This window comes from Notolepis coatsorum, assembly GCF_963971535.1.
Source record: "Notolepis coatsorum genome assembly, chromosome: 18".
NCBI classification, from domain to species: Eukaryota; Metazoa; Chordata; class Actinopteri; order Aulopiformes; family Paralepididae; genus Notolepis; species Notolepis coatsorum.
Window position 1 is genome coordinate 82,861,943 of NC_140182.1, and position 24,751 is coordinate 82,886,693.

Consider the following 24,751-nt stretch of genomic DNA (forward strand, 5'->3'; position numbering starts at 1 on the left):
GTCAAATCAGAATGACCTAATTAACAGGAAATGGTCTGAGCTGAATGAGAGCAATCCGCCAATATGGTATTTAGAGACACAGACACATTGATACCAACTACTATATTTACTATAATACAATGCTAGACAGTGAAAAAAGCCATTTATAATGCAAGTCACCTTTGGGTTATGTTAAAGTGGCATGTGGTCCAGTTATGCTGCTCTGATTAAAGGTTATGTTAAAGTGTCATGTGGTCCAGTTATACTGCTCTGATTATGTCCTCTTCAAATATGAAAGCATATAATCTTCATACATTTTTGCCATGTTTTCTATGCTAAATATTTTTCTTCAAAGTAACTAAGAACTGTTGGGTTCAGATGAATGTAGTGGAGTAAAAAAGTACAATATTTCCTTTGAAATGTAGTGGAGTAAAGTATAAAGTTCCCTAAAATGAAAATACTCACGTAAAGTACAAGTAGCTTGAAATTGTACATGAGTAAAAGTACTTAGTTACTTTCAACCACTGTTCTAGATAGTGTTGTTTTAAATATATGGGTGATAAGCGGCCATCGCTGTTGCATTGTTGCCCTGTATTGACTTGCTTTCCATCTTCAAAATACATGCCAACTGCTGTTGCTGGTGACATAAATCACATCACTTCCTGTGTGCCGGATGGTTTTCCCAGGAAGTCCTACCAGACACTAGTGTTTAGAACAGGAACGTCCTACCAGACACTAGTGTTTAGAACAGGAACATCCTACCAGACACGGGAGCATGTCTATGTTCCCCGGGTCCTATGTTCCCCGGTAGCGATAGGATAGTCAGACCACCAGCCCTGATTACAAACTCTAACCTTAACCAACTTCGAAAGAGTCGCCAAGCTTAACCAGTTCGAAACAAGGCGGACATTAATAATTAATAAAATAAAAATTTATAAAATCTTCAATCAATCAATCGGGGAACATGGGACCCGGGGAACATAGGACCCGGGGAACATAGGGATGACCCCCCAGACAGTAGTGTTTAGAACAGGAATGTCCTACCAGACACTAGTGTTTAGAACAGGAACGTCCTACCAGACACTAGTATTTAGAACAGGACCGTCCTACCAGACACTAGTGTTTAGAACACGAACGTCCTACCAGACACTAGTGTTTAGAACAGGAACGTCCTACCAGACACTAGTGTTTAGAACACGAACGTCCTACCAGACACTAGTGTTTAGAACAGGAACGTCCTACCAGACACTAGTGTTTAGAACAGGAACGTCCTACCAGACACTAGTGTTTAGAACAGGAACGTCCTACCAGACACTAGTGTTTAGAACAGGAACGTCCTACCAGAGAGAGTGGCAAAATAGACATTTATCTATATGAAAATGTTTGATAGTATTACTTTAACGTGGCTTGTTGTTATGGTTCTTTAAGGAGAAAGTGTTCCTGTTGAGGCCACCTGTGGTATAATAACTTCTGTTAATAGGTGACCCATTCAAGTTTCTGCTAACCTCAGGTATACAGATATACATAAGCTACAGTATATACACATGTCAATATGAATAGGCTCACAGCTTTTCTTTACAAGGTATATAGTAGCTGACAGATGTTGATTTGTATATAGTAGCTGACAGATGTTGATTTGTATATAGTAGCTGACAGATGTTGATTTGTATATACTGTAGTAGCTGACAGGTGTTGATTTGTATATAGTAGCTGACAGATGTTGATTTGATAGTAACTGACAGATTTGTATTTTGCAAGTCTTTTCTAGTCTCAAGCTGCAAGTGTAAGATCACTGACTAGGCCACCTTCACTCCGAGCCAGGATAGGGGTCAATCCTCTTAACCCTTTCACTGCCACACTACCAAAGGGTTAACCCCTTCACGGCGACAATACAGAAAGTTAACACTTTCACACAACGGTCTGTAGTGTGGTAGTGAAAGGTTAACCTCCTGTAGTCTGGTAGTGAAAGGGTTCAGATGAATCCAATTTGACTAATAATGTGTATCAGACCTATAATCCATTTGCTGATGACAGTTCCATAATTCTAGATTATTTCTCAATAGGTTGGTTATGACAACATCTTCATACATACGATTTTGTTTATTTTTTGTAAGAAAATACATGTTTTGAATTGAAAGTGAACTGCAGCCAGCCTTGTTCTGAGCTAATTAACAGATACAGGCTGCGATCTATTCTATCGAATGAGTGGTTGTGTTCTGAATTGACCAGGGTGGAAAGGAATCCCAACCTGAGCACGTCATTAGAGCAAAATGCCCGCTATGTGAATATGGTCACAGAGCTTGAACTGATGGAATGGTCATTCAAGTCATTGAGTTGGTAGTGGTACACCTACAAATTGCTGCCATAGAATGTTATATAATGTTGGTTTGGTGCATGACTAGAATTAGAAGAGGACGATGGATCAGTGTCATCATAGAAGTGCTCCGTGGCATAACCAATGGCTTCCCCGTTACAGCGGGGAGACACATTTCAAGTAGCGTTGTCCACCAGCGCTGAATAACTTCTGTGAGAACGTTGGATCTGTGACCCATCCTCTTCTCACAGTTCTAAGTGTATGAGACGGAGAAAGCTGGATGATGGATGAACATTCTTCTCACAGTTGTAAGTGTATGAGACGGAGAAAGCTGAATGATGGATGAACATTCTTCTCACAGTTCTAAGTGTATGAGATGGAGAAAGCTGGATGAATGTTGGGGCTGTGACCCGTCCTCTTCTCATAGTTTTAGGTGTATATGAGACAGAAAGATGGGATGATGGATGATCATTCTTCTCATAATTATCACTATAAAGGGTTCCTCCCTACGTCATTCTGGTTTTCTGGTCTTTGGTCATGTAGCTGATCACCCGGGCGGAAGCCTCAGCCATGTCTCGAACTATCTTTTACCTATTTGATATTTGATCTATCTGGCTAATAAACCATATTATCCAGATCCACTTGACTGAGTAAGTTATTATTCCTATAAGTTATAGCTTCTCACAGTACCCTAACCGGCGTGATATACGTCGCTCATTATGCGTTGTACAGTAGTCCGTGCAATTTAGGTTGGAGTCAGACACTCATTGGTCAGACATTCCTGGTAGTTCTCGAGTTCTGCTGCCGTTAGTTCTCCAGCTGCTGGCATGCGCTCCCTGCCCACTGTTGTGGAGCCCGATGGCCGCTGGCATGAAGGACTGGCCGAGGCGGTTAGTGGCGGGAGGGATTCTCGAGGATAGCAGCCAACTTCTTTCTCATCCTCCTCTCTTGGTTAAGGTTAGAGTTTGTCTTAGAGCATGGCGATAGAACGCCTGCCCTTCTTTCGACGGTTAAGCTTAGGCACTCTTTCAAAGTTGGTTAAAGTTAGAGTTTGTCTTAGAGCATGGCGATAGAACTTTGCAGGCTGTTCGACGCGGAAATGGACAAAGACACAGCTCAGGCCAATCAGAGGAACCCGGAAACCGAACACCGTTGTAGAAGGCTGGATCGCGTCCGGACTCCGGCGTGATTTTTTTTCCGTAGCCGCAGTTTGCAAAGACCCTCTCTGATTGGTTTAGCTCCGAAGGGCTCTGGGATAGAAATGTCCGCCTTGTACATATATATTCTCTGCTTTGAAGTGGTTATGCTTTGGCCCTCTTTCGAAGTGGGTTATGCTTAGAGTTTGGAATCAGGGCTGGTGGTCCATCGCCCTGCTCTAAAGATAAACTCTAAGCATAACCCACTTCGAAAGAGGGCCAAAGCATAACCACTTCGAAGGAGAGAATATATATGTACAAGGCGGAAGAGCCCTTCGGAGCTAAACCAATCAGAGAGGGTCTTCGCTGTACGCGGGCTAGCCAATCAGAGAGCGTCTTCACAAACTACGGCTACGAAAAAATATCACGCATGTCCACCATCTCCACCTCACCCCCCCAGATGGTGATGGGAGTCGGGGGCGGGACCTCTTCTTGCCCCTCCGGAAGTCCACTAGCTCCTTTGATTGATTGATTGAAAACTTTATTAACAGATTGCAGAATGGGTACAATACAGTACAGCTCAATACACACTCTAATCCAATGTGGACACTAGGAGTGTAGTGTGTCTGTCCTTGACACACCCTACACTCTCATGAGGTGTGTTGAAATGGACAAGGTGTTCTCCACCACTCAGCCATCCGTTTTGCCACTGGCGCACCTTTTTCAACCCACCATTGTGAACTGTATAAACCGATAGGCTGGTCCACCCTCCACACCAGTGTTTTTAATTCATGCATACTGTTTTTTTGTTTTTACTTCTGCTAGGGCCTCTTGGCAGGTCAACGTTGTAAATGAGAAGCTGTTCTCAGGGCGGCTAAGTGGCGCAGTGGGCAAGGCACTCTCCACTAACGCAGGAGATGCTGGGTTCGAGCCCAGCTCTCGGCGTTGCTACCAGATTGGCTGGTCGTTCATACTAACACAATTGGCAGTATTAGGGGGTGGGAAAGCCGGTGGGTGGGGATCGGATGTTGTGGACAGCGACTCCTACAGGTTGGTTGGTGACGCCTGTACAGAAGAAACAGGAAGTATCGGGGGCAGCGTGAGCCTCCCACACGTTACTCCTCGCCACTGAGAGATCGCGCTGTACAGGTGAAAAGATGCGACGGCTGCCTCCTTGAGTACCGGAGGGGACACGTGATGCAAGGCTTCGTCCACATTGCAGCCGACCAGTGGGAGGCATGGTCTAGCAACATTCGAGACAGGGGAGGGAAGAATTGGATAATATGAAATTGGGATGGGAGAAAAATAGAAAAATGGGGAGAAAAAGTAAATAAAAAAAATAAGCTGTTCTCAAATCGATCTTCCTGGTAAAATAAAGGCTTAAAAGAAAGAAAAGAATATATATAAAACTAAACCCATGGCACTTTTTTGTTGGAAACGCTTTGATGCATGACAGAAGTATGCTGAAGGTCTATGCACTTTAAGGAAATACAACACTAGAAAAAGTTCTTTTGTTTTAGTTTTTTTCAATTTATTATCGAGAAAAGCGCTTCAGCTGCAAAGCTCCCTGAAGTCAGACGTGAGCAGTTCAACAGGTCAAACCATCTCCTGCTAAATCAGGCCTATGGTATTGATACATGTTATGAAGGCAACTCATTCAAACAGCAGAGTATAGAGGGACTTACAGCTCTGGGAGGAAACCTCATAGTTTTTTTAAACATTCTTTTAACAAATGAAACGCAGTTATGAAGCAGAAATGAATACATTTTAACCTACAATAAATAAAAGATAATTATATTCACAGCCCGATCTCGCTTAAAATATGTAAATAAGGTACTTATCGATCACAGAAAAAAAGTATTACAAAGTATTGACGTAATTACGAAAATTTACAATGTGTGCATATTACAAAGTAATATATTGACGCATTTACAAATAAGTACATATATTGTAATTTTTTTTTATTTGATTATTATTTTTACAACGTTTTCAGAAAACATTTGTATTCCCCTGCTGGGGAACAAACCCGAGACGCTCACATGGGAGGCAAGTATTCTCTATTTACCAAGACACTTTTGTGGTAGCCTCTCCCAAACCCTACCATACCTTAAAGTAAACTAACTATAACTTTCTATCTTGACCATAACTGTTCAATGTTATGTCGTCATCATAGTATTGATGTGTTGTCTTAGTCTAGTGGTGAGTGCGTGACCAAAATCATAGTTAGTTTGGTTTGGACTTTTGCCGATATACAATGTAAATATATAGGGCGGCTAGGTGGCGCAGTGGGCAAGGCGCTCGCCACCAACGCAGGAAATGCTGAGTTTGAGCCCAGCTCTCGGCGTTGCTACCAGCTTGGCTGGTCGTTCATACGAATACAATTTGCAGTATTAGGGGGTGGGAAGCTGGTGGGTGGGGATCGGACGTTGTAGACAGCGACTCCTACAGGTCGGTTGGTGCGCCTGCGCAGTAGAATCAGGAAGTGACGGGGGCGGCGTGTGCCTCCCACGCAGACCCTCGCTGCTGAGAGATCGCGCTGTGCAGGTGAAACGATGCGACGGCTGCCTCCTCGAGTACCGGAGGGGACACGTGATGTAAGGCTTCGTCCACATTGCAGCCGGCCAGTGGGAGGCATGGTCTAACAACGTTCGAGACAGGGGAGGGTAGAATTGTACAATACGAAATTGGGGACGGGAGAAAAATAGAAAAATGGGGAGGAAAAAGTAGATAAAAAAAAATAATAATAAATAAATAAAATTTTAATATATTACTTATAACATAATGTACATTTTCCTGTGGTCGATTAGTACTTTATTTAAGTTTTTTGACAAGACTCTGTTGGTATTCACCATAATGGTTGCTTGTTAATACGAATCATATTTTAGAAAATGTTAAAGCTGTAGCCTGATACAAAAGTTGCTGCCCAGCGTTTTGAGTGACGCACTTTACCAGCCAGAGAAGTGCACGTGGAGCAGGAGAGCTACAGGACGTCACCATGATATTCAGACACATACAGAGCTGTCCCGGTGTTCTGGCCTGCTAAAAGAAATACTTTTTCTTCAGTCAGGCCAGTGATTCTAGTTGCGACGGCGCAATAGTGAAGATGAGTTGGCGGACCTCTCAGCAGGCCCGGATTTTTGTATTTTTTTGGAAGTGCCTTGAACGCAACACAACACTACACAGAAGGCCAAGACCCCCAGATCCCAGCGTAAAAAGCAGCCTGACTGGGGCTATATATTTATAATGTGTATATATTTCACACTATTTCCACAGCCAGAATGATTTTCCCAGCCCTTAAAAGAACACGCCAACATTTTGGGAAATTAGCTTATAGTCTTCTCCAGAGAGAGACAAGAAGATAGATACCAGTTTACAGGACTGGCTGATAGCTTTCTACTGAACACAGAGAGGAAACTGGTATTTATCTTCTTGTCTCTCTGGAGAAGACGGTAAGCTAATTTCCCAAAATGTTGGCGTGTTCCTTTAAGTTTAACTAGCCCGGTCAGGGCCCCAAACCTTCCCTACGGTAGGTTAGTGCTGATCTGGGATTTGAACAGGAGGACCACATACGTTAATGACTTCAGTCAATCTTAACAAGACCGAAGCAGATCCTAGTTCAGTTCTCTCGCCGTCGGTGGCTTTGTGAATACGGAGCCAGAACTCAAAATGTGAAGTGGAACACCGGAGGGGAGTAGCTGGCAGGTGTGAAGCCAGGCGATCATAACGTGAGCCGTTCTAAAAACAGACAATATAGTACATTACATTTTCAAAGTGTAAAAGAAGCTCATTGATATAAAGCACAACACTCTTCCAACAAAACACGTTGTGATGTTTTGATTCAAATCAGTTTTACTTATGCAGTGGTTAGGCTACTATATTGCATTGCAGTGTTTTTCTGACTTCCATATTAGAATAGTGCTGTGGATTGTAACAACAGTACACACATACATGTAGGAGCGTGCACTGTACCCAGTACCAATACATCAAGTCACAGATGAGGATATCTTCCACAGATATCTATACTGGTATCAGTCTTACCAAATACTGGCTGCTGCGGCTACAGTGATAACACATGTAAACATGTAAAAAAAAAGAAACAGTCTATAAGATGTCGTTCAGTGTGTTACAAGAAGCGGAAATGGAATAGTTTATTATGGACATGGCCGGTTATGTTAAAGGTGCTATAAGTAAAATAAGTGGTCTATGTGTTAAAATAGTAGCTCTACATTCTGTCAGCCATCACTGATAAGAGTGTTTGGTCAGGGCACCATATCTTCTCCCATCCTTCCTCTCTGCATGGTCTGTCCAATAAAGCAATAAAATGCCCAAAAGATTATCACACAAAAAATATATATATAAGTGTTTGGTCAGTAACATGGGTCTCTCATTCCCTCCTGCTGTGCAGCAAGCAGAAGGTTTTGTGGTATCCCGTTCCCAGAAATAAGTAAACATATCTAGGGTTCTCTCTCTCATCTGATTGGATGAAGTGGGAACAGAATACCAGGAAATGTATTTTGTGTTTACTGCAGAGTGGAGGGACTGGGAGACCCATGTTACTGACCAGACACTCTACTGTATATCAGTGATGGCTGTCAGAATGTAGAGCTACTTAACACATATTATTCTAACAAGAAAAATACCACTTACAGCACCTTTTAATACAAATAAAACTGCATGTCTGGCATTTCATTGACATAGTGGCAAAGAGCAAAAGCACCTGAGATGCAGTCTTTTCAACTCAACGCGACAGACAAGACAGAGGAGCACCGTTGCACGGAAACAAAACAACGCCCTGTCGCGTCGCGATCATGATTGTGAGTACGATGCAATTAAGATATAAATAAAAATGCAGCATGCAATTAAAACATTAGTGGGCAATCAAAAAGTAAGTACGGTACCTGTAGTTTACAATATATATATATATTTAGGACAGCTTTCTTTAACAAGCGCTGTGCGGCACAGGCGCGGGAGTACATGTTCCGCACAGAGGCACGATACAGTTTGTTTCTTTAAGTCCCCTTCCGCTGGAAATAAATAAATAAATACCTAGCTTCTAAAAAGAGGACCCGTCAGCATGTTCGGAGACGCTCAGGTTCTGCTGTGGCGCAGGCTTATCTCGCTTACAAAACCACGGGGAAAAGGTACGTAATGTATGTTATGTTATAGCCATAAGTAATATATTTTTACATATATTTATGTTTCGTATGGGCGAAAGTCCCCCAAAAATTATTTTTTATTTTAACTAGAAATTAGAGGGTTAAGAGAGATCTGCTCAACCCTAACCACGCTGTTACCTTAAACTAACCCTAACCACACTGTTACCTTAAACTAACCCTAACCACACTGTTACCTAACCACTAACCATAACCTCAACCACACTGTTACCTTAAACTAACCCTAACCACACTGTTACCTTAAACTAACCCTAACCACACTTACCTTAAACTAACCTTAACCACACTGTTACCTTAAACTAACCCTAATTTTCTATCATCATAATATTTCTGTGTTGGTATCAGGGTAGGTGGTTTAGTCTATTGGTGAGAGCACTTGCCCTCCACCACAAGCATTGGTAGTTCGAGTTTTTTGGGGACTTTCACCGATATGAAACGCAAATATATTACTTATATATATAATATATATAGGGGCGCCAGCGCCAGGGTGGCGCACCACGTACAGCACTGCGGTGCAACACGGCCATCCCGGGTGCGTGAATACTTTCGGCAACCAACATGCCCTTCCGCGTTGCTCTGATTGGCCGAGCGCGCGCATGCGCATGAGCCGCGACAAGCTCCTCAGAGGCAGGAATACTAAGCTCCCCTTATACAAATGGAAGTATTGATTACGCCGTAACGAATCATTAAAAAAATATACCGTTAACTGGAATATGTTGTTTCTTTACACATATGTTGGGATTATGTAATTGGTTTGTCATGACAAACCAATAAAAAAAAATCGCGATTTACCCGGTAGCTACAACAACACACAGTAACTACATGCATCATTGTTTACAATGAACAGTGGGGCTAATCTAAAGGACTGGACACGGACGCGTTAAACAGCAATCAATACATTTAACACTTTGAGTGCCGGGACACGTCTTCTCACGTCTTTGCTGGCCATGCTAAAGTTGCCGGGGGACGCTGTACAGCGTCCTTATATCAATATTTCAAAAATCTGCGATCGGATTCATAATGTCCCTCCGCTGGCCTGAGATCCACCAGCAGGACCCACTGAGCTCTCTGGCGGTTCAGGAGCGCCATCTGGTGGCCGATCGGCGCAACCGCTTAACAGGAAGCGCAGTAGAGGTTTTGCTAGACGTCCGTATTGCTTCCGGCCACTCGGTACATGTCCCGTGACTCTAGCTCGTCACACTACATAGCGATCGATTGCCAATAACTCGATAAACAACATGATTTGGACGTATATACCATTATACAAGCTGGAGATGGACCGGGTAATAATATATCCCATAATGATAAAATTTCTACTCGACGATGATCGCCCAACGGCGCGCGGAGACTGGGGTGAGTTTCAGCGTGTAACGTTACCGTCTTCGATAATAACTGATATTATCAACATTTGACCCACATTAGATGATTGGTATAACGCTGCCCACGGAATTATAAACGCCCCCTCGCCCATCCGGTCAACATCAGATGACGTGTAGTAACTTCTAGAAGTACGTCTAGTTGGAATTTTTTATATCGTGCTGATTGCCATCAAACTGTATTTCATCATCAATATAATGCATTTGGGGCTATATATCACGTTCTGGAGAAAGCTGCAGAAAGAGATGAAAACATACTTATACATTAGACCATACTTTACTATGAATATGTGAATGAAAAAGTTTAACGTTGCTACACAATGAACAATACATATAGGACTTTGAATGGGCCCTAATAATGGCAATGTAGCAATAGAAATTAAAAAGTTATAGCCCTGCAAAGAAGGGGACTTTCTCCATAGACAAATAGCGCTGGCAATCTATGGTATATCATTAATTTAACCTTAGGCAACCAAAGTGTTAATATAACAGTCCGGTTCTGTGTTTGTTTGTGTCTGTAGATTGTTGGTGAACAACTAACTTTAGGTTCGTTTAACGTGTCCGTGTCCAGTCCTTTAGATTAGTCCCACCGTTAATTGTAAACAATGATGCATGTAGTTACTGTGTGTTGTTGTAGCCACCGGGTAAATCGCGATTTTTTATTGGTTTGTCATGACAAACCAATTACATAAGCCAACATATGTGTAAAGAAACAACATATTCCAGTTAACGGTATATTTGTTTAATGATTAGTTATGGCGTAATCAATACTTCCATTTGTATAAGGGGAGCTTAGTATTCCTGCCTCTGAGGAGCTTGTCGCGGCTCATGCGCATGCGCGCGCTCGGCCAATCAGAGCAACGCGGAAGGGCATGTTGGTTGCCGAAAGTATTCACGCATCCCGGGTTCGACTCCCCCTCTATCCTCCCATACGTCCTCTCTCTCTCTACCGGACTGCCCGGTAAAAACCAATAAAATATCTACCAAAAACATAATTAATATATATAACATAGATTATGTATGTTTTTTCCCTGTGGTCGATTAAGTACATCATTTACATTTCTCCGATGAGAACAGAGTTGCGCGGCAAGGTGGTGGTGAAGAGTAAATAGGAGGCCGTTCAACGTAGCAGAGTGACTGAGCGCTGGGGGCCACAGAGACGCCTCTGCTGCCTGTTCTTTAAAGCTACGACGGCTTGTATACTGGAGATGCAGTTCATTTCCTCTGGTGTGTGATGGTGGTGGTGGTGGTGGTGGACGTAGAGAGTGGACTCCTGTATTATGTGATGGGGGGGATGGGAACTGACGGATCAGGAAGTCCAGGACTGCATGTTGAGGGGGGGAGGGGGGATGGGAACTGACGGATCTGGAAGTCCAGGACTGCATGTTGCGCAGCATGGCCTCGAAGCGCTCCATGTTGGGGGCGTGAGAGGGGAAGAGGGGAAGAGGGGGGATGGGAACTGATGGATCAGGAAGTCCAGGACTGCATGTTGAGGGGGGGAGGGGGGATGGGAACTGACGGATCTGGAAGTCCAGGACTGCATGTTGCGCAGCATGGCCTCGAAGCGCTCCATGTTGGGGGCGTGAGAGGGGAAGAGGGGGGATGGGAACTGACGGATCAGGAAGTCCAGGACTGCATGTTGCGCAGCATGGCCTCGAAGCGCTCCATGTTGGGGGCGTGGGCGTGGGCCAGCCGGTCCGTCAGCCGGCTGTAGAGGCTGAAGGACTTGAGCTCCAGCCAGATGAAGCCGAAGCGGTCCTCGTCGAACAGCACGAACAGCCCCGGCGTTCGCTCCGGACTGGTGAAGCCGTGCCCGGCGATCAGGCCCGTCCCGTAGAAGCTGGAACAGTCAGTATAAATGGTAAATGGTGCATTTATATACTGTAGCAGCTTTTAGCCAAAGCGCTTTACAATTTTTGGTTCCTCACATTCACCCATTCACTCACGTTCACACACAGACGGCGAAGGCGAACATGTAAGGTGCCAACCTGCACATCGGGAGCAGTTAGGGGTTAAGTGTCTTGCTCAATGACAGGTCGACACGCTGCCCGGGAGGAGTGGGAATCAAACCGGGAACCTTCCAACTACCAGATGATTGCTGTACCTAAAATTGCACCTCGTCCCATTTCTGCCTTGCACTATATAGTATTGTATATTAGTACACTGCACAGTATTGTATATTGTATGGTAACTACGTCTATTCTGCATCGAACATTGTACATATGTCTAAACTGAACACTGTGACCTCATTTTTTTTACTTCTAATTTTACTATGTTATTTTATTTCATACTTATCTTGTCTTGCACAGTCTCTGGAGCGTAACAGTAAGAAGCATTTTGTATAAAAGTATTCTGTACTTCTGTATGACAAATATTAAAGAAACTTGAAACTTGAGCCACTGTCGCCCTAGTATGTCAATACGGGTAATATTTCGCTTGTTGCGTGTGAGTGACTAAGATAAGGTAAGATGAGATATTCCTTCATTGATCCCCTTGGGGAAATTCGGGCATCTTAGCAGCATGGGGGAGGGGAGGTACAGGTATGGGCAGGGTAATTGTAGAAAGACATAAATATAGGCAATAAAATTGTATCTGAATATAAAATATATTAGGAAAAATAAACAGTGTAAACAATATAATTAACTACAAAAGTAAACAAGGTGCAGATGAGGGTCTGTATGCCCTATCGGTTATATTATAAGTTACAATAAATATAGGCAATAAAGACAGTATAAACAAGGTGCAGTATACACATACACAAGGTACCCTAACTGGCCAAAGAGGAAGACCCCCCGATTTCGGTTCGCTCCTTCATAAGATAAGATATTCCTTTATTGATCCCCTTGGGGAAATTCTGGTGTCATAGCAGCAAGGGGGAGGAGAGTTACAGGTATGAGCAGGGTAATAGTAGAAAGGCATAAATATAGGCAATAAAATTTGATTCTCATATTTTCATATTCAGAGTAAATTATATTGTTTACGCTGTTCTTTTTCATGTTTTTATATTCAGATGTAATTGTATTGCCTATATTTATGTCTTTTTTCTATTACCATATATCTTTTGGGACCTGCACTGGCTCCCCATTGCCACACGAATCCGCTTCAAGGCCCTCGACCTGGCATATTGTGCAGCAAAGGGAACGGCTCCCGCCTACCTCCGGTCAATGGTCTCTAACTACACACCCTTAAGGCCCCTACGCTCTGCATCTTCTGGCCGCCTCAGACCTACTCCTATCCGAGCTCCGGGAGGGTCATCAAAGAGAAGTCGCCCATTCTCAGTCCTTGCCCCACAATGGTGGAACGAATTTCCCACCACAGTTAGGACAGCCGAAAACCGTCCAATCTTTCTCTGCCGACTAAAGACGTGCTTCTTCAAATCATTATCTGAAATGAAAAAAGAAAAAAAAAACTCTAACCCTAACTAACCTTACTGTCATGCACTTGTCCTAATATACTAAACTACACTGTAGCACTCAACACTTTGATGAACATTGTTACTCGGTTGATAGAGTTGGGCCCTTCCTGCTGTACAAAACTTGTAAGTCGCTTTGGATAAAAGCGTCAGCTAAATGACAAAATGTAAAATGTACCCTGCCCATACCTGTACCTCCCCTCCCCCCTTCTGCTATGACACCTGAATCTCCCCCAAGGGGATCAATAAAGGAATATCTTAATCTTATGAAGGAAAGCAGTGTGAATGCGTTTGGCCCGAGGCGACTCACCACTTCTTGCAGGTGCGAGGGTACACTTCGTTGCGGGCCATGACCCCCTGGGGCAGGACGAAGGGCTGGTCGTCCGACGAGTGAACGCTCCCGCCGCTGGGGCCGGACTGGCACCTGTCCGAGCAGGTCCCGGGGGGCGCCTCCTCCATCCCCTCTGCCCCTGCGTCGTCGCCCCCGCCGCAGGCCTCCTCCTCCCGGGCAGCAGCGGAGGAGGAAGGAGCGACCTGCTCCTGCCGCTGCGCCTCCCTCTGCACCTCCTCGTGGACGGCCATCACCAGGCGGGTCAGCTCCTCTATGCTCCGCTGGTGCTCCAGGTCTGGGAGGACCAGGGGACGGGTCAGGTCCACGTCAAGGGTCAGCTGTCCCGCGGGGACGTTGGGGTCTCCCTGTGAGGGGAGGAAGGAACATGGGGGTTTACACCACTAGATGGCTGTTGTGGAGGATTCTTTTACCAAGTCCGGTGAATTTAAGAGAAATTGAGTCGATGGGAAAAAAGATAGTTTATTCTGTGCACAGAGTCTCAGTTCAATACAGAAAGAGCAGAAGACAATCTGTGAAGTGAGCCACGAGGCCAAGGATACTTTCAGCCTTCTAGTAAAATAAATCAAGGTTTTGCATACAGAAAAAAAGTCAACAGTCAGTATTGTAAAATATAACAGTGTGGGATGAATACTGATAAACTGCTACTGATAATCTGGCTAGAAGGACCTGAGTCGCTATTATTTTGTTATAAGAGAGTTGGTCGTTAGTTGGTCCAGACAAAACATGCTCTCTTTACGCTAGATAATTTATGCCAGTAAACTGGTTTATCGTAAATGGAGTAAAGGAATATTACAATAAATATTGCACAAGGAATGTAAGAGGGTGAACATATGATTTTTCCATAATACAGCTCAGTCGGGCGGAGGTAACGACACTGTCTGCCAACCCAGTACCTCGGGTATAAAAGTGAGCCGAGATGTTCCCACTGTGTGTGGGGCGAGTTCTAGAGAAAGATTCTGTGGCTAAAAGATTCAGGGTATCTGCAGGTTATTAAAAAGTCTTAAAGTATTCAATTCATAATTCTCAATTTAAGGCCTTAAATGGTATTAAAAAGTCTTAAATGTCATTTGCACGGGTATCACATCGGGGCTACCGGGAGCTTGTATGGAACGTGTGAGAATTTAAATGGGTGTGCAAGTGCAGCCACCAGTTCAGTGTTGCTCTAAGTGGTATTAAACATTTCTTAAATGTAACTTGTTGAAACCGGTAGATACCCTGAGATCACATCAGGGACCACAATCGGATACTTTACTGATTTGAAAGGGTTTCATTGAAGTGATGTTTTTCTCTAGTGATGCAGCGGTTGACCTGTGACCCACAGGGATGGTGGGCGAGGGGGCAGACCTATGGTTCAACATAGCAAGCAGGCAGAGGACTCCAAGACAGAAGGAGCAGGAATATCAACCAGAGGACTCCGAGACAGAAGGAGCAGGAATATCAACCAGAGGACTCAGAGACAGCATGCATATCAACCAGAGGACTCAGAGACAGCATGCATATCAACCAGAGGACTCAGAGACAGCATGCATATCAACCAGAGGACTCAGAGACAGCATGCATATCAACCAGAGGACTCAGAGACAGCATGCATATCAACCAGAGGACTCAGAGACAGAAGGAGCAGGAATATTAATCAAAGATGCAAATAAATTCACAATATTCTGTGAAAGCTTCACATGGTATATCGTATGATTGACACGTTCTCAAAACATGTTCTCTTCGTTGACGGTTCCTCACAACAAAGACGAGTCAACAAATTAATATACCTGCATATAATCCTTCTATATACCTCCTTATCCACCTGCATATAACCCATATAACTGTATGATAGCATGTACAATAATGTTGTAAATGGTGCATTTATATAGTGCTTTTATCCAAAGCGCTTTACAATTGTGTTTCTCACGTTCACCCATTCACTCACACATTCACACACCGATGGCGGCGGCAACCATGCAAGGAGCCAACCTGCTCATCGGGAGCAGTTAGGGGTTAAGTGTCTTGCTCAAGGACACTTTGACACGCTAACCGGGAGGAGCGGGAATCCAACCGGGAACCTTCCTACTACCAGACGACCACTCTACCTCCTGAGCCACTGTCAACCCTTGTATACACCGTGTATATATATATATTCTTATTGTATATCTATCCACATTATGTCTGTCCATACCTGCATATAATCCTTCTATATACACTTACTAGTTACTCTGCTGGCCAGTATGATTTACTACCATAGTGTCTTTATACCTGTATCACTGTACATATTAATGCTACAGCTCTGTACATACATCATGATCTGATTAGCACTATTACTTAGTAGTACTAATTATATATATGTTATACCCAGTTTAATCACATGTACATTGTATATTACTATTGCACTTTACTGTTCCATTTGCATTCTGGTTGGATGCCAAAGCTCTTTGTTGTACTGTACTTGTGCTGCATGACGACGATCCATGTGAATCTAATGGCCTCCTCCACATGTAACATGGGGCTCCTGTAGCAGTGGACTCACTGTGAGCTTGGTGGCCCTGGTGGTGGCCCTGGTGGTGGCCCCGTGGAAGCTCAGCATGACGATCTCCAGGCCATGGCTGCCGTAGGTGCCCTTGAAGAGGCCTGGGTTCAGGAGGTCAGAGGGCAGCTGGGGAGGCAGGTAGATGCGTCGGTACGTCAGGCAATTACTGTGGAAACAAAAAGACCCCCTGATTTATCAGACCCTCCACCGAGGCTGGAGAATCTGTAAGAAGAGGTTACAGATGAATCCTCGTGGCTTTTTCAAAAGGAACTGACCAGCTTTGAAAATGTGTCGCTTGTGAGCTTAGCCGTTAGCACCCTATTTAATGAATGGACACTGTTGGTGTAGGCATGTTAGGCCTATAGATAAAGTATACCACATAGAGACAGACAGGCCTACAGATAAAGTATGCAGCATAGAGACAGACAGGCCTACAGATAAAGTATGCAGCATAGAGACAGACAGGCCTACAGATAAAGTATGCAGCATAGAGACAGACAGGCCTACAGATAAAGTATGCAGCATAGAGACAGACAGGCCTACAGATAAAGTATGCAGCATAGAGACAGACAGGCCTACAGATAAAGTATGCAGCATAGAGACAGACAGGCCTACAGATAAAGTATGCAGCATAGAGACAGACAGGCCTACAGATAAAGTATGCAGCATAGAGACAGACAGGCCTACAGATAAAGTATGCAGCATAGAGACAGACAGGCCTACAGATAAAGTATGCAGCATAGAGACAGACAGGCCTACAGATAAAGTATGCAGCATAGAGACAGACAGGCCTACAGATAAAGTATGCAGCATAGAGACAGACAGGCCTACAGATAAAGTATGCAGCATAGAGACAGACAGGCCTACAGATAAAGTATGCAGCATAGAGACAGACAGGCCTACAGATAAAGTATGCAGCATAGAGACAGACAGGCCTACAGATAAAGTATGCAGCATAAAGACAGACAGGCCTACAGATAAAGTATGCAGCATAGAGACAGACAGGCCTACAGATAAAGTATGCAGCATAGAGACCTACTCATATTGGCTGGTGTAGATGAACTTCATGAGGATCAGCTCCTGCATGTGCTCATGGAAGATGTCCTCCAGCGTCCGTCCCCATTCCTCCTCCAGCCACGTCCTGAACTCCTACATGTGTGACGACCGGGAAAGAACGTAAACAATCATGTCTTTAATTCTCAACCTCGTCTTTTGAAACATCATCAAACAAGACAACTTTGAATGACCATGCAAGATTAATTCAAACCACCCACCCACCAACACAAAGACCCCTGACCTGACCTGACTCTAGCCACCCAAACAACTGCCTCTTTGCACTGCTATGGTCAGGCCAGCGCTACCGGAGTCTCATGGCCAGTACAATCAATAGGAGCTTCTATCCCTAGGCCATGAGGATGCTCAATGACTCTATGCAACACAAACACATCCATTTACATTCATTGCACACACTCACTTTAAACATTCACCTTTAAAACCTCTTAACATGCAATGGCCCACATTGGCGACCTCTAGCGTCTCGGGTGTGCATATTTTTTAATACAATATATATATCGAATTAAAGCCCTATTGCCCGTCTATAGCAGTTTCATTCATTGTTTGCATTTTGTACTTTAGGTTGTTTATTGTATATTTTGTATAGTGTTTGGGCTTTATTCTTTTTACTGTATGAAGCACATTCTCAGGGGGTTCATACAGAACCAAGCATTTCACTGTAATTTACATGTACTGTATATGTGACGAATAAAACCAAACTTGAACTTGAAACTTGACCCCTGACCTGACCCCTCACCTCCTGTCTGCCTCCAGGCATGCGGTGATGGTCGGTCTGGTTACATTTGGTTGAGAACTCGTCCCTCTTCACCGTCTGAAAAGACCACATCATCACATGATCAGACACACTTGAAGAATAATACACTTACAAATAACTATCCTCGGATTAGAGTCGCATAACTTATTATTCTTATCGTATATCTATCTATCCACATCTGCTTGTACATACCTGCATAATAATCCTTTTTACATACCTGTAGATAATATATGTCTGTACATATCCCTTACCTACTCATACTAGTTACACTGCTTGCCAGTATGACTTACTACCATAGTGTCTTTATACCTGTATCACTGTATAATACTGCAACTCTGTACATACATCTGATTAGCACTATTACTCAGTAGTATCCATTTATATATTTTATACCCAGTTGATCACCCGTACATTGTATATTGCTATACAGCTACAGTAGGACTTACTACTATATGATACCCATTAAAACAAGTCATTCGAATAATAGAAGCATACTTTGCTGGAACGATTCATTTCAAACGTATACAGCGTGTGTGTGGCACGCGTGTGTGCTTTTGTGTGTGCGCTCTCGCGCTGAGGCTCGCTCTCCACGCATTATTTTTACCCGAGTAACGCCCGCGTTGATGACGGAGACGGTGGAATGTTGGTTCTGCTTAAATGGGTGTAAACGCGGGGTGGTTCGCCAGAGAGCACCAAGGTTCAGAGGGTTCAGAACGGAGCTGGAGCTTGAACCGGAGCCCGGGCGGTTTAAAATCGCTATTTGTGTGGACTTGTAGATTGGTGTACTGTTGCTGGGTGGTTCCCAGTGCCAACCTCTGGCTGGTTGGCTGGTGTCTGTGGACACGGTTGTACTTGTGTTTGTCTTGCTGTATTTACCGTTTGTTCTCCCTTACCCTTTTCCCAAATTGTGTGTTGTGGGTTTCATTCCCCGTGTCTACTTCCTGCCGGGACCTGTGCTTTAAAGCACTCACTGGACGGGCTGGCTTCACAACAGCCCGGTCCAGGTATTTTGTATTAGGTCATCAGACCTTTGGTTGTGACATACAAGTATATAACAAATTATCATTACACATGGGCAAAACGGAGTCCATTCTCTTCGGTTCAAATAACAAACTCAGCAAGACCGACGGCTTCTCAGTTACAGTGGGTGACAATATTGTCACAAGGAAAGACGAAATTACCTACCTGGGTTCCATCCTAGAGGCAAATCTTTCCTGTGACAAAATGGCATCCAATATAATAAAAAAAAGTCAACCAACGAACTAGATTCTTGTACCGGATCTCCTCTCTGGTAAACAAGAATACCCTGAAGACTCTGGCAGGAGCACTCATTCAAGGGTACTATGACTATGCGTGCACCTCATGGTACCAAAGCACCTCAAAGGCGCTTAAAACAAAATTACAAACATCACAAAACAAACTGGTCAGACTACTACTTGACCTGAACCCCAGAACCCACCTCACCCCTGCCCACTTTGACAACCTAGGATGGCTTAGAGTAGACGACAGAGTACAGCAACTTGCAATGGGCCTGGTCTACAAGATACACTATACGACCGGGGTGCCCATGTACATGTCAAAATACTTCCCAAAGGTCAGTGAATACCACAACCACTACACCAGAGGAAGCTCAACAAATCATGTTAAACCCAGATTCGGCTCAAACAAGGGACTAAACACGTTTCGCAATTATGCCACAACAATGTGGAACGCCCTACCCAAAGCTGTAAAGGAATGTGAATCCCTGCCCACATTCAAAACCGCTCTTAAAGAGCACCTACGGGAGGCTGCAATTCGAAACTGGCCACCGTAAATGCCCAAAACCCCCACCACCTCCTAATAGACAGTCTCCTCCCCACCGCATGTATATATTCCCTCCCCGCCGTATGTATATTTCCCTCCCACCCACCCACCCCCTCCTAATGTACAGTCCCCTCCCCATCATATGTATATACTCTGTCAGGATCTAGGGGTAACAGTACTGTATATTTGAATACCGCTTATGTCACAAATGTATCAGTACTAAATACCTATATGTCCCTATGCCATAAATGTCATGTATGTTGTGTATGTCATAAATGTCTATATGAAATGAAAATGGGGGACCCTGATGGAAACAAGACAAACGTCTTTCTCAGGTCAGCATCCCCTTAACAATTGTATGTATTGAGCCGTACTGTATTGTACCCATTCTGCAATCTGTTAAATAAAGTTTTCATTCATTCATTCATACATGGAGTTAGTTGGCATCTAACCAGAGTGCAATGGAGCAGTGAAGTGCATTGCAGTATATGGCATGTGAATACGTGGAGTATATATGACAGAGCTATGGACTAAATATGCTAAGCTAATGTATGTACAGTATTATCATATGACTAATAAACTCATGAGTAGGTATGGATATACATACAGATATCATGAAAGTCTCATGGCAAGCACAGAGAGACTCAGAAGAAGCTTCTATCCCCAGTCAGGATGCTGAATGACAATATCACTATAACAAACCATCAAATACACTCACAGCACACACATCCACTTACTTTAAACAAACAACTCACTCCGGAACCACTTTAGACACTTAACACACCTTATATTTATTAGTAAAGAATTTGCACTACAACTACCTCATCACACCTTACTGTAAATTGTACCTAAATTGTACCTCATCCCATTTCTGCATTGTACTGTATATTGTAACTCAGTTACTTTTCTACTCTGCATTGTATATTGTACATATGTACATTGAACACTTTTGTCTACGTACTTGACTTCTATTTTATACTTATTTTATACTTATCTATTTTTATCTAGCACAATCTCTGGAGCAAAACAGAAAGAAGCATTTCATATAAAAGTACTCTATTTTTGTATGACAACTAATAAAGAAACTTGAAACTTGATATAGATATGTGTATATACAGTGTGTACAGAGTTATTATATATTGTTATTATACAGTGTGATATAGAGTCTAGATTGGATATAGTGGTATAATGAAGGTAGGTATGAGTACAGTGTAAGACAGTTGTAGGCGGTAGATAAGTATGGATTAAGTATAGGCAACAGAGTTCAGAGTTCAGGTTGTGTTAGGTTTTAAAGTTCAGACTGGAGCCACAAACCACCAGGAGAAGAAGGGTTGCAATCAAATATAAATCTATTTTGCTGGATAATGATGATCTGGTGTTTTCATGTTGATTGCCATGGTTCTGAATAAAGACAAACAAATTCAATATCATGCCAGATAATACAAACATAAACATGGCCTTTAAATCATAGTATATCATTTAGGTATTTAAAGTATATTATTTGAGTAATAATTAGCCACAGATTTAGGAACTTCATAAAATAAACAAAATCAAAACATACATACATATAAATACAAATGCATCTGTTCTTAAACATAGTAAGGAAAACACTGGGACTTACTTAAACAAAGTTCAACAGACGCATGGCAGACATTGGGCAACACACAGCAAACTCACAGGCCTGCTGTGCATGTGTTGAAGACAAAGGGAGAATGAGAGAGAGAGAGTCCTGGGTGTAATGGGAGGAGGTGAGGGAGGAAGTGAGGTTCAGTGCTACCACAGGTGCCACTGAACACCTTGTGGTGGTGTCTCCTTGTGGAGCGGAGGGGAAGTGAACCTTGCAGTTTGTCACAGCCGACCCCCGGATTTGTGCAGCAAATACGTTTATTTGGTTTCTTCTGTGATTTCAGGGAGTGGGATTAGTCTGGAAACAGGGCGTATGTATTCTCGACCTTGAATAATTACTTTAGTGGTGCGAACCTTTCCATCCATTCCAGGGTAGGTTTCAGTTATTCTTCCAATAGGCCATGATGCTCGAGGGAGTTGAGGATCAACTATCATTACAACCTGACCTGAATCCAAGTTCTCCTTGTCAGTCTCCCATTTTTGCCTAGCTTGAAGGTTTGGCAGGTAGAATTTGATAAAGGCTGACCAAAACTGATCAGCCAAGATCTGACTGACGCCACCTTCTTTTGCCAGGGAGTTCACTTGCGCAATAGATTGCCTGGGGAAGAGAGGAGTCAGGCCGCCCCATCAACAACAAGTTTGGTGTGACATGGTCAGGGTCAGCAAGGTCAGAGGAGATGTATGCTAGGAGTTTTGAGTTCAGAATACCTTCCACTTCAATCAGGACTGTGTGCAGGACTGTTTCTGTTGTTGGTTTGTTTCCTAGAACAACACGGAGGGCCATCTTTATGGATTTGATCTCTCGTTCCCAGCTTCCACCGAAATGTGGGGCAGATGGAGGATTGAATTGGAAGTTGACTTGTGTACGAGCTAATTGATGCTTCAAGTCTGGTGCCATGGCCTGAAAGGCATTCCTCAGCTCTGCCTCACCGGCTTTGAAATTAGTCCCACAATCAGAAAGAAGTTCAAAGGGTTTACCCTCTGCGTGAGACAAATCTTCTGAAGGCCATTAAAAGGAAAACTCCAACATTTTGGGAAATTTGCTTATTTGGCATCTACCCTGGAGTTAGACAAGAAGATACATACCCTTTTTCTTCTCTGTGCATGCAGTAGGAGTAGGAAGACACGCACCATTAGCCTAGCTTAGCGTCAGTCACTGGAAGTAGGTTCCTCCATTAGCCTAGTTCTAAACGTCTTCCTACTCCTACTGCATGCACAGAGAAGAAAAAGGTATGCATCTTCTTGTCTAACTCCAGGGTTCCCAAAATGTTGGTGTGTTAAGATACATACCTTTTTCTTCTCTGTGCATGCAGTAGGAGTAGGAAGACGCGCCCTGTTAGCCTAGCTTAGCGTCAGTCACTGAAAGTAGGTCCCGCCATTAGCCTAGTTCCCAACGTCTTCCTACTCCTACTGCATGCACAGAGAAGAAAAAGGTATGCATCTTCTTGTCTAACTCCAGGGTAGATGGCAAATAAGCTAATTTCCCAAAATGTTGGAGTTTTCCTTTAAGAATGTATCTGCATCCATACGGTCAAGCAGCTCAATATGTATACACCGTGTTGTCAAGCACTTAAAGAGTAGTCCCCATCTTTTCTGTGCGGCGACCAATTTTGACAGTGAAAGGCCCAAAACAGTCTATGTCTGTGGACCAGAAGGGGGGCTTAAACAGTCTAAGACGAGCTGGAAGAAGGTCTGCCATATTGGGAATGACTGGATTTGCTCTCCATCTCTGACAGTCTCGACATTGGTGCCGATGTTGGTGAATGGCTTGGCGACCACGTAGGATCCAGTACCTGCGTCTCAGTTCCCCAAGAACGCGCTCACAACCTGGGTGGAGCAGTTTCTCATCATAATGCTTAATAATGAGTTTGGTTATGGGATGTTTAGGGTCCAATATAATCGGATGGATGCTGTACTGGGAGGTTTGTGTTAGACATCACTGTGCCACAGAACATTGACTTCCTAAGTTCCTCCACAGGTTCTGATCCAGCAAGCACAGCTGGATTGGCTGGCCAGCATTCGGTATGCATCAAGAGGAATGGAGGGCCTTGATGCCATCTGTGTAGCTGAGAAAGTTCAAGGAGGGTTTTACCCTGTGTTAAATCATCAGCTGGATTGCTCTTTGAGTCGACATATCTCCAGCTCTTTATGTCGGTCAGTGTCTGAATCTCAGCTACTCTTGTGCCAACAAACACCTTGTAGCGACATGAGTCAGATGTTAGCCATGATAAGACAGTTGTAGAATCTGTCCAGAGGGTCACTGACTAGTGGGATAGTGAGTTCAGAACTGAGGAGGTTAGCCAGCTGTGCACCTGATAGGGCTGCACACAATTCAAGACGAGGGATGGATAACTGGCGTTTAGCAGCTATACGAGACCTGGCCATGATGAAGCTGACATGGGTGTGGTGATGTTCGTCTGTGGTCTGAAGGTAGGAAACAGCACCGTAGACACGCTCTGAGGCAGCAAGGAGGGGTCTCATTTAGTCAATGAGGGCCTTGGCTTCATGAGAGGAAAGGAGACTTTGGAGGCAGTTATCAACATAGAAACAATGTTGGACAGAGTTAAGGATCTCCTCATTGCCATCAGAATGATCTTGGACATGCCTTTGAACTGCATAAGTGGCACAGCATGGGCTACACGTTGTTCCAAAGAGCAACACTTGCCATTCAAAAACAGTGGGTTCCTGGTCCGGCTGCATCCCTCTCCATATAAAATGCAGTAATGCGCAGGTTTGTCATTGTTTAGAAGGCGCACCTGATGGAACATACCTTTAATGTCTCCAGAAATGGCAATGGCATGTTGACGGAATCTGAGAAGGACCCCAAGGAGAGAAGGACCCAGTGTTGGGCCAGGCAGAAGACATTTGCTCAGATTTTGGCCCATGTATTCAAAGGAACAGTCAAATACAACTCTGTGCTTGTTGTTGTGTTCAACAATGTGATGAGGGAAATACCACGTTTCATGTGATTGGTCCACCTGGTCACTGGGAATCCTTTGAACATAGCCAGACTGCACAAGCTTATCCAGTTCCTCTTGGTATTTATCAGACATTTTGGGATCTTTGGACAGGCGTCTTTCTGTAGCAGAGACGGGGCAAGACAGCTTCCTTTAGAGCTTTAAAGACAGGAGTGTTGGGAGCTCTTAGCAGCGGAGTGGCATAGCGCATTACACCATCTATCTCTACTCTAACTGTCTTAGAATGAAGTAGATCGAGCGGCGGCTGGGTGGCGC

The 24,751-nt window shown here is 43.8% G+C and overlaps 1 protein-coding gene across 2 annotated transcripts in view; it reads right to left on the reverse strand.

Moving 5' to 3' along the window:
- Window positions 1–10,865: 10,865 nt before the first annotated feature.
- The window catches only part of fbxo31 (F-box protein 31), a gene marked incomplete at its 5' end in the record, with an annotated part of 77,696 nt that continues 63,810 nt past the window's right edge, over window positions 10,866–24,751 (reverse strand). For both annotated transcript variants that reach the window (XM_084334649.1, XM_084334650.1), the window contains 5 exons: window positions 10,866–11,819; window positions 13,702–14,087; window positions 16,262–16,427; window positions 17,301–17,410; window positions 18,072–18,146. In XM_084334649.1, coding sequence (XP_084190775.1) covers window positions 11,597–11,819; window positions 13,702–14,087; window positions 16,262–16,427; window positions 17,301–17,410; window positions 18,072–18,146 — 960 coding nt within the window. In that variant the 3' untranslated portion in view covers window positions 10,866–11,596. The remainder of the gene's footprint in view (window positions 11,820–13,701; window positions 14,088–16,261; window positions 16,428–17,300; window positions 17,411–18,071; window positions 18,147–24,751) is intronic.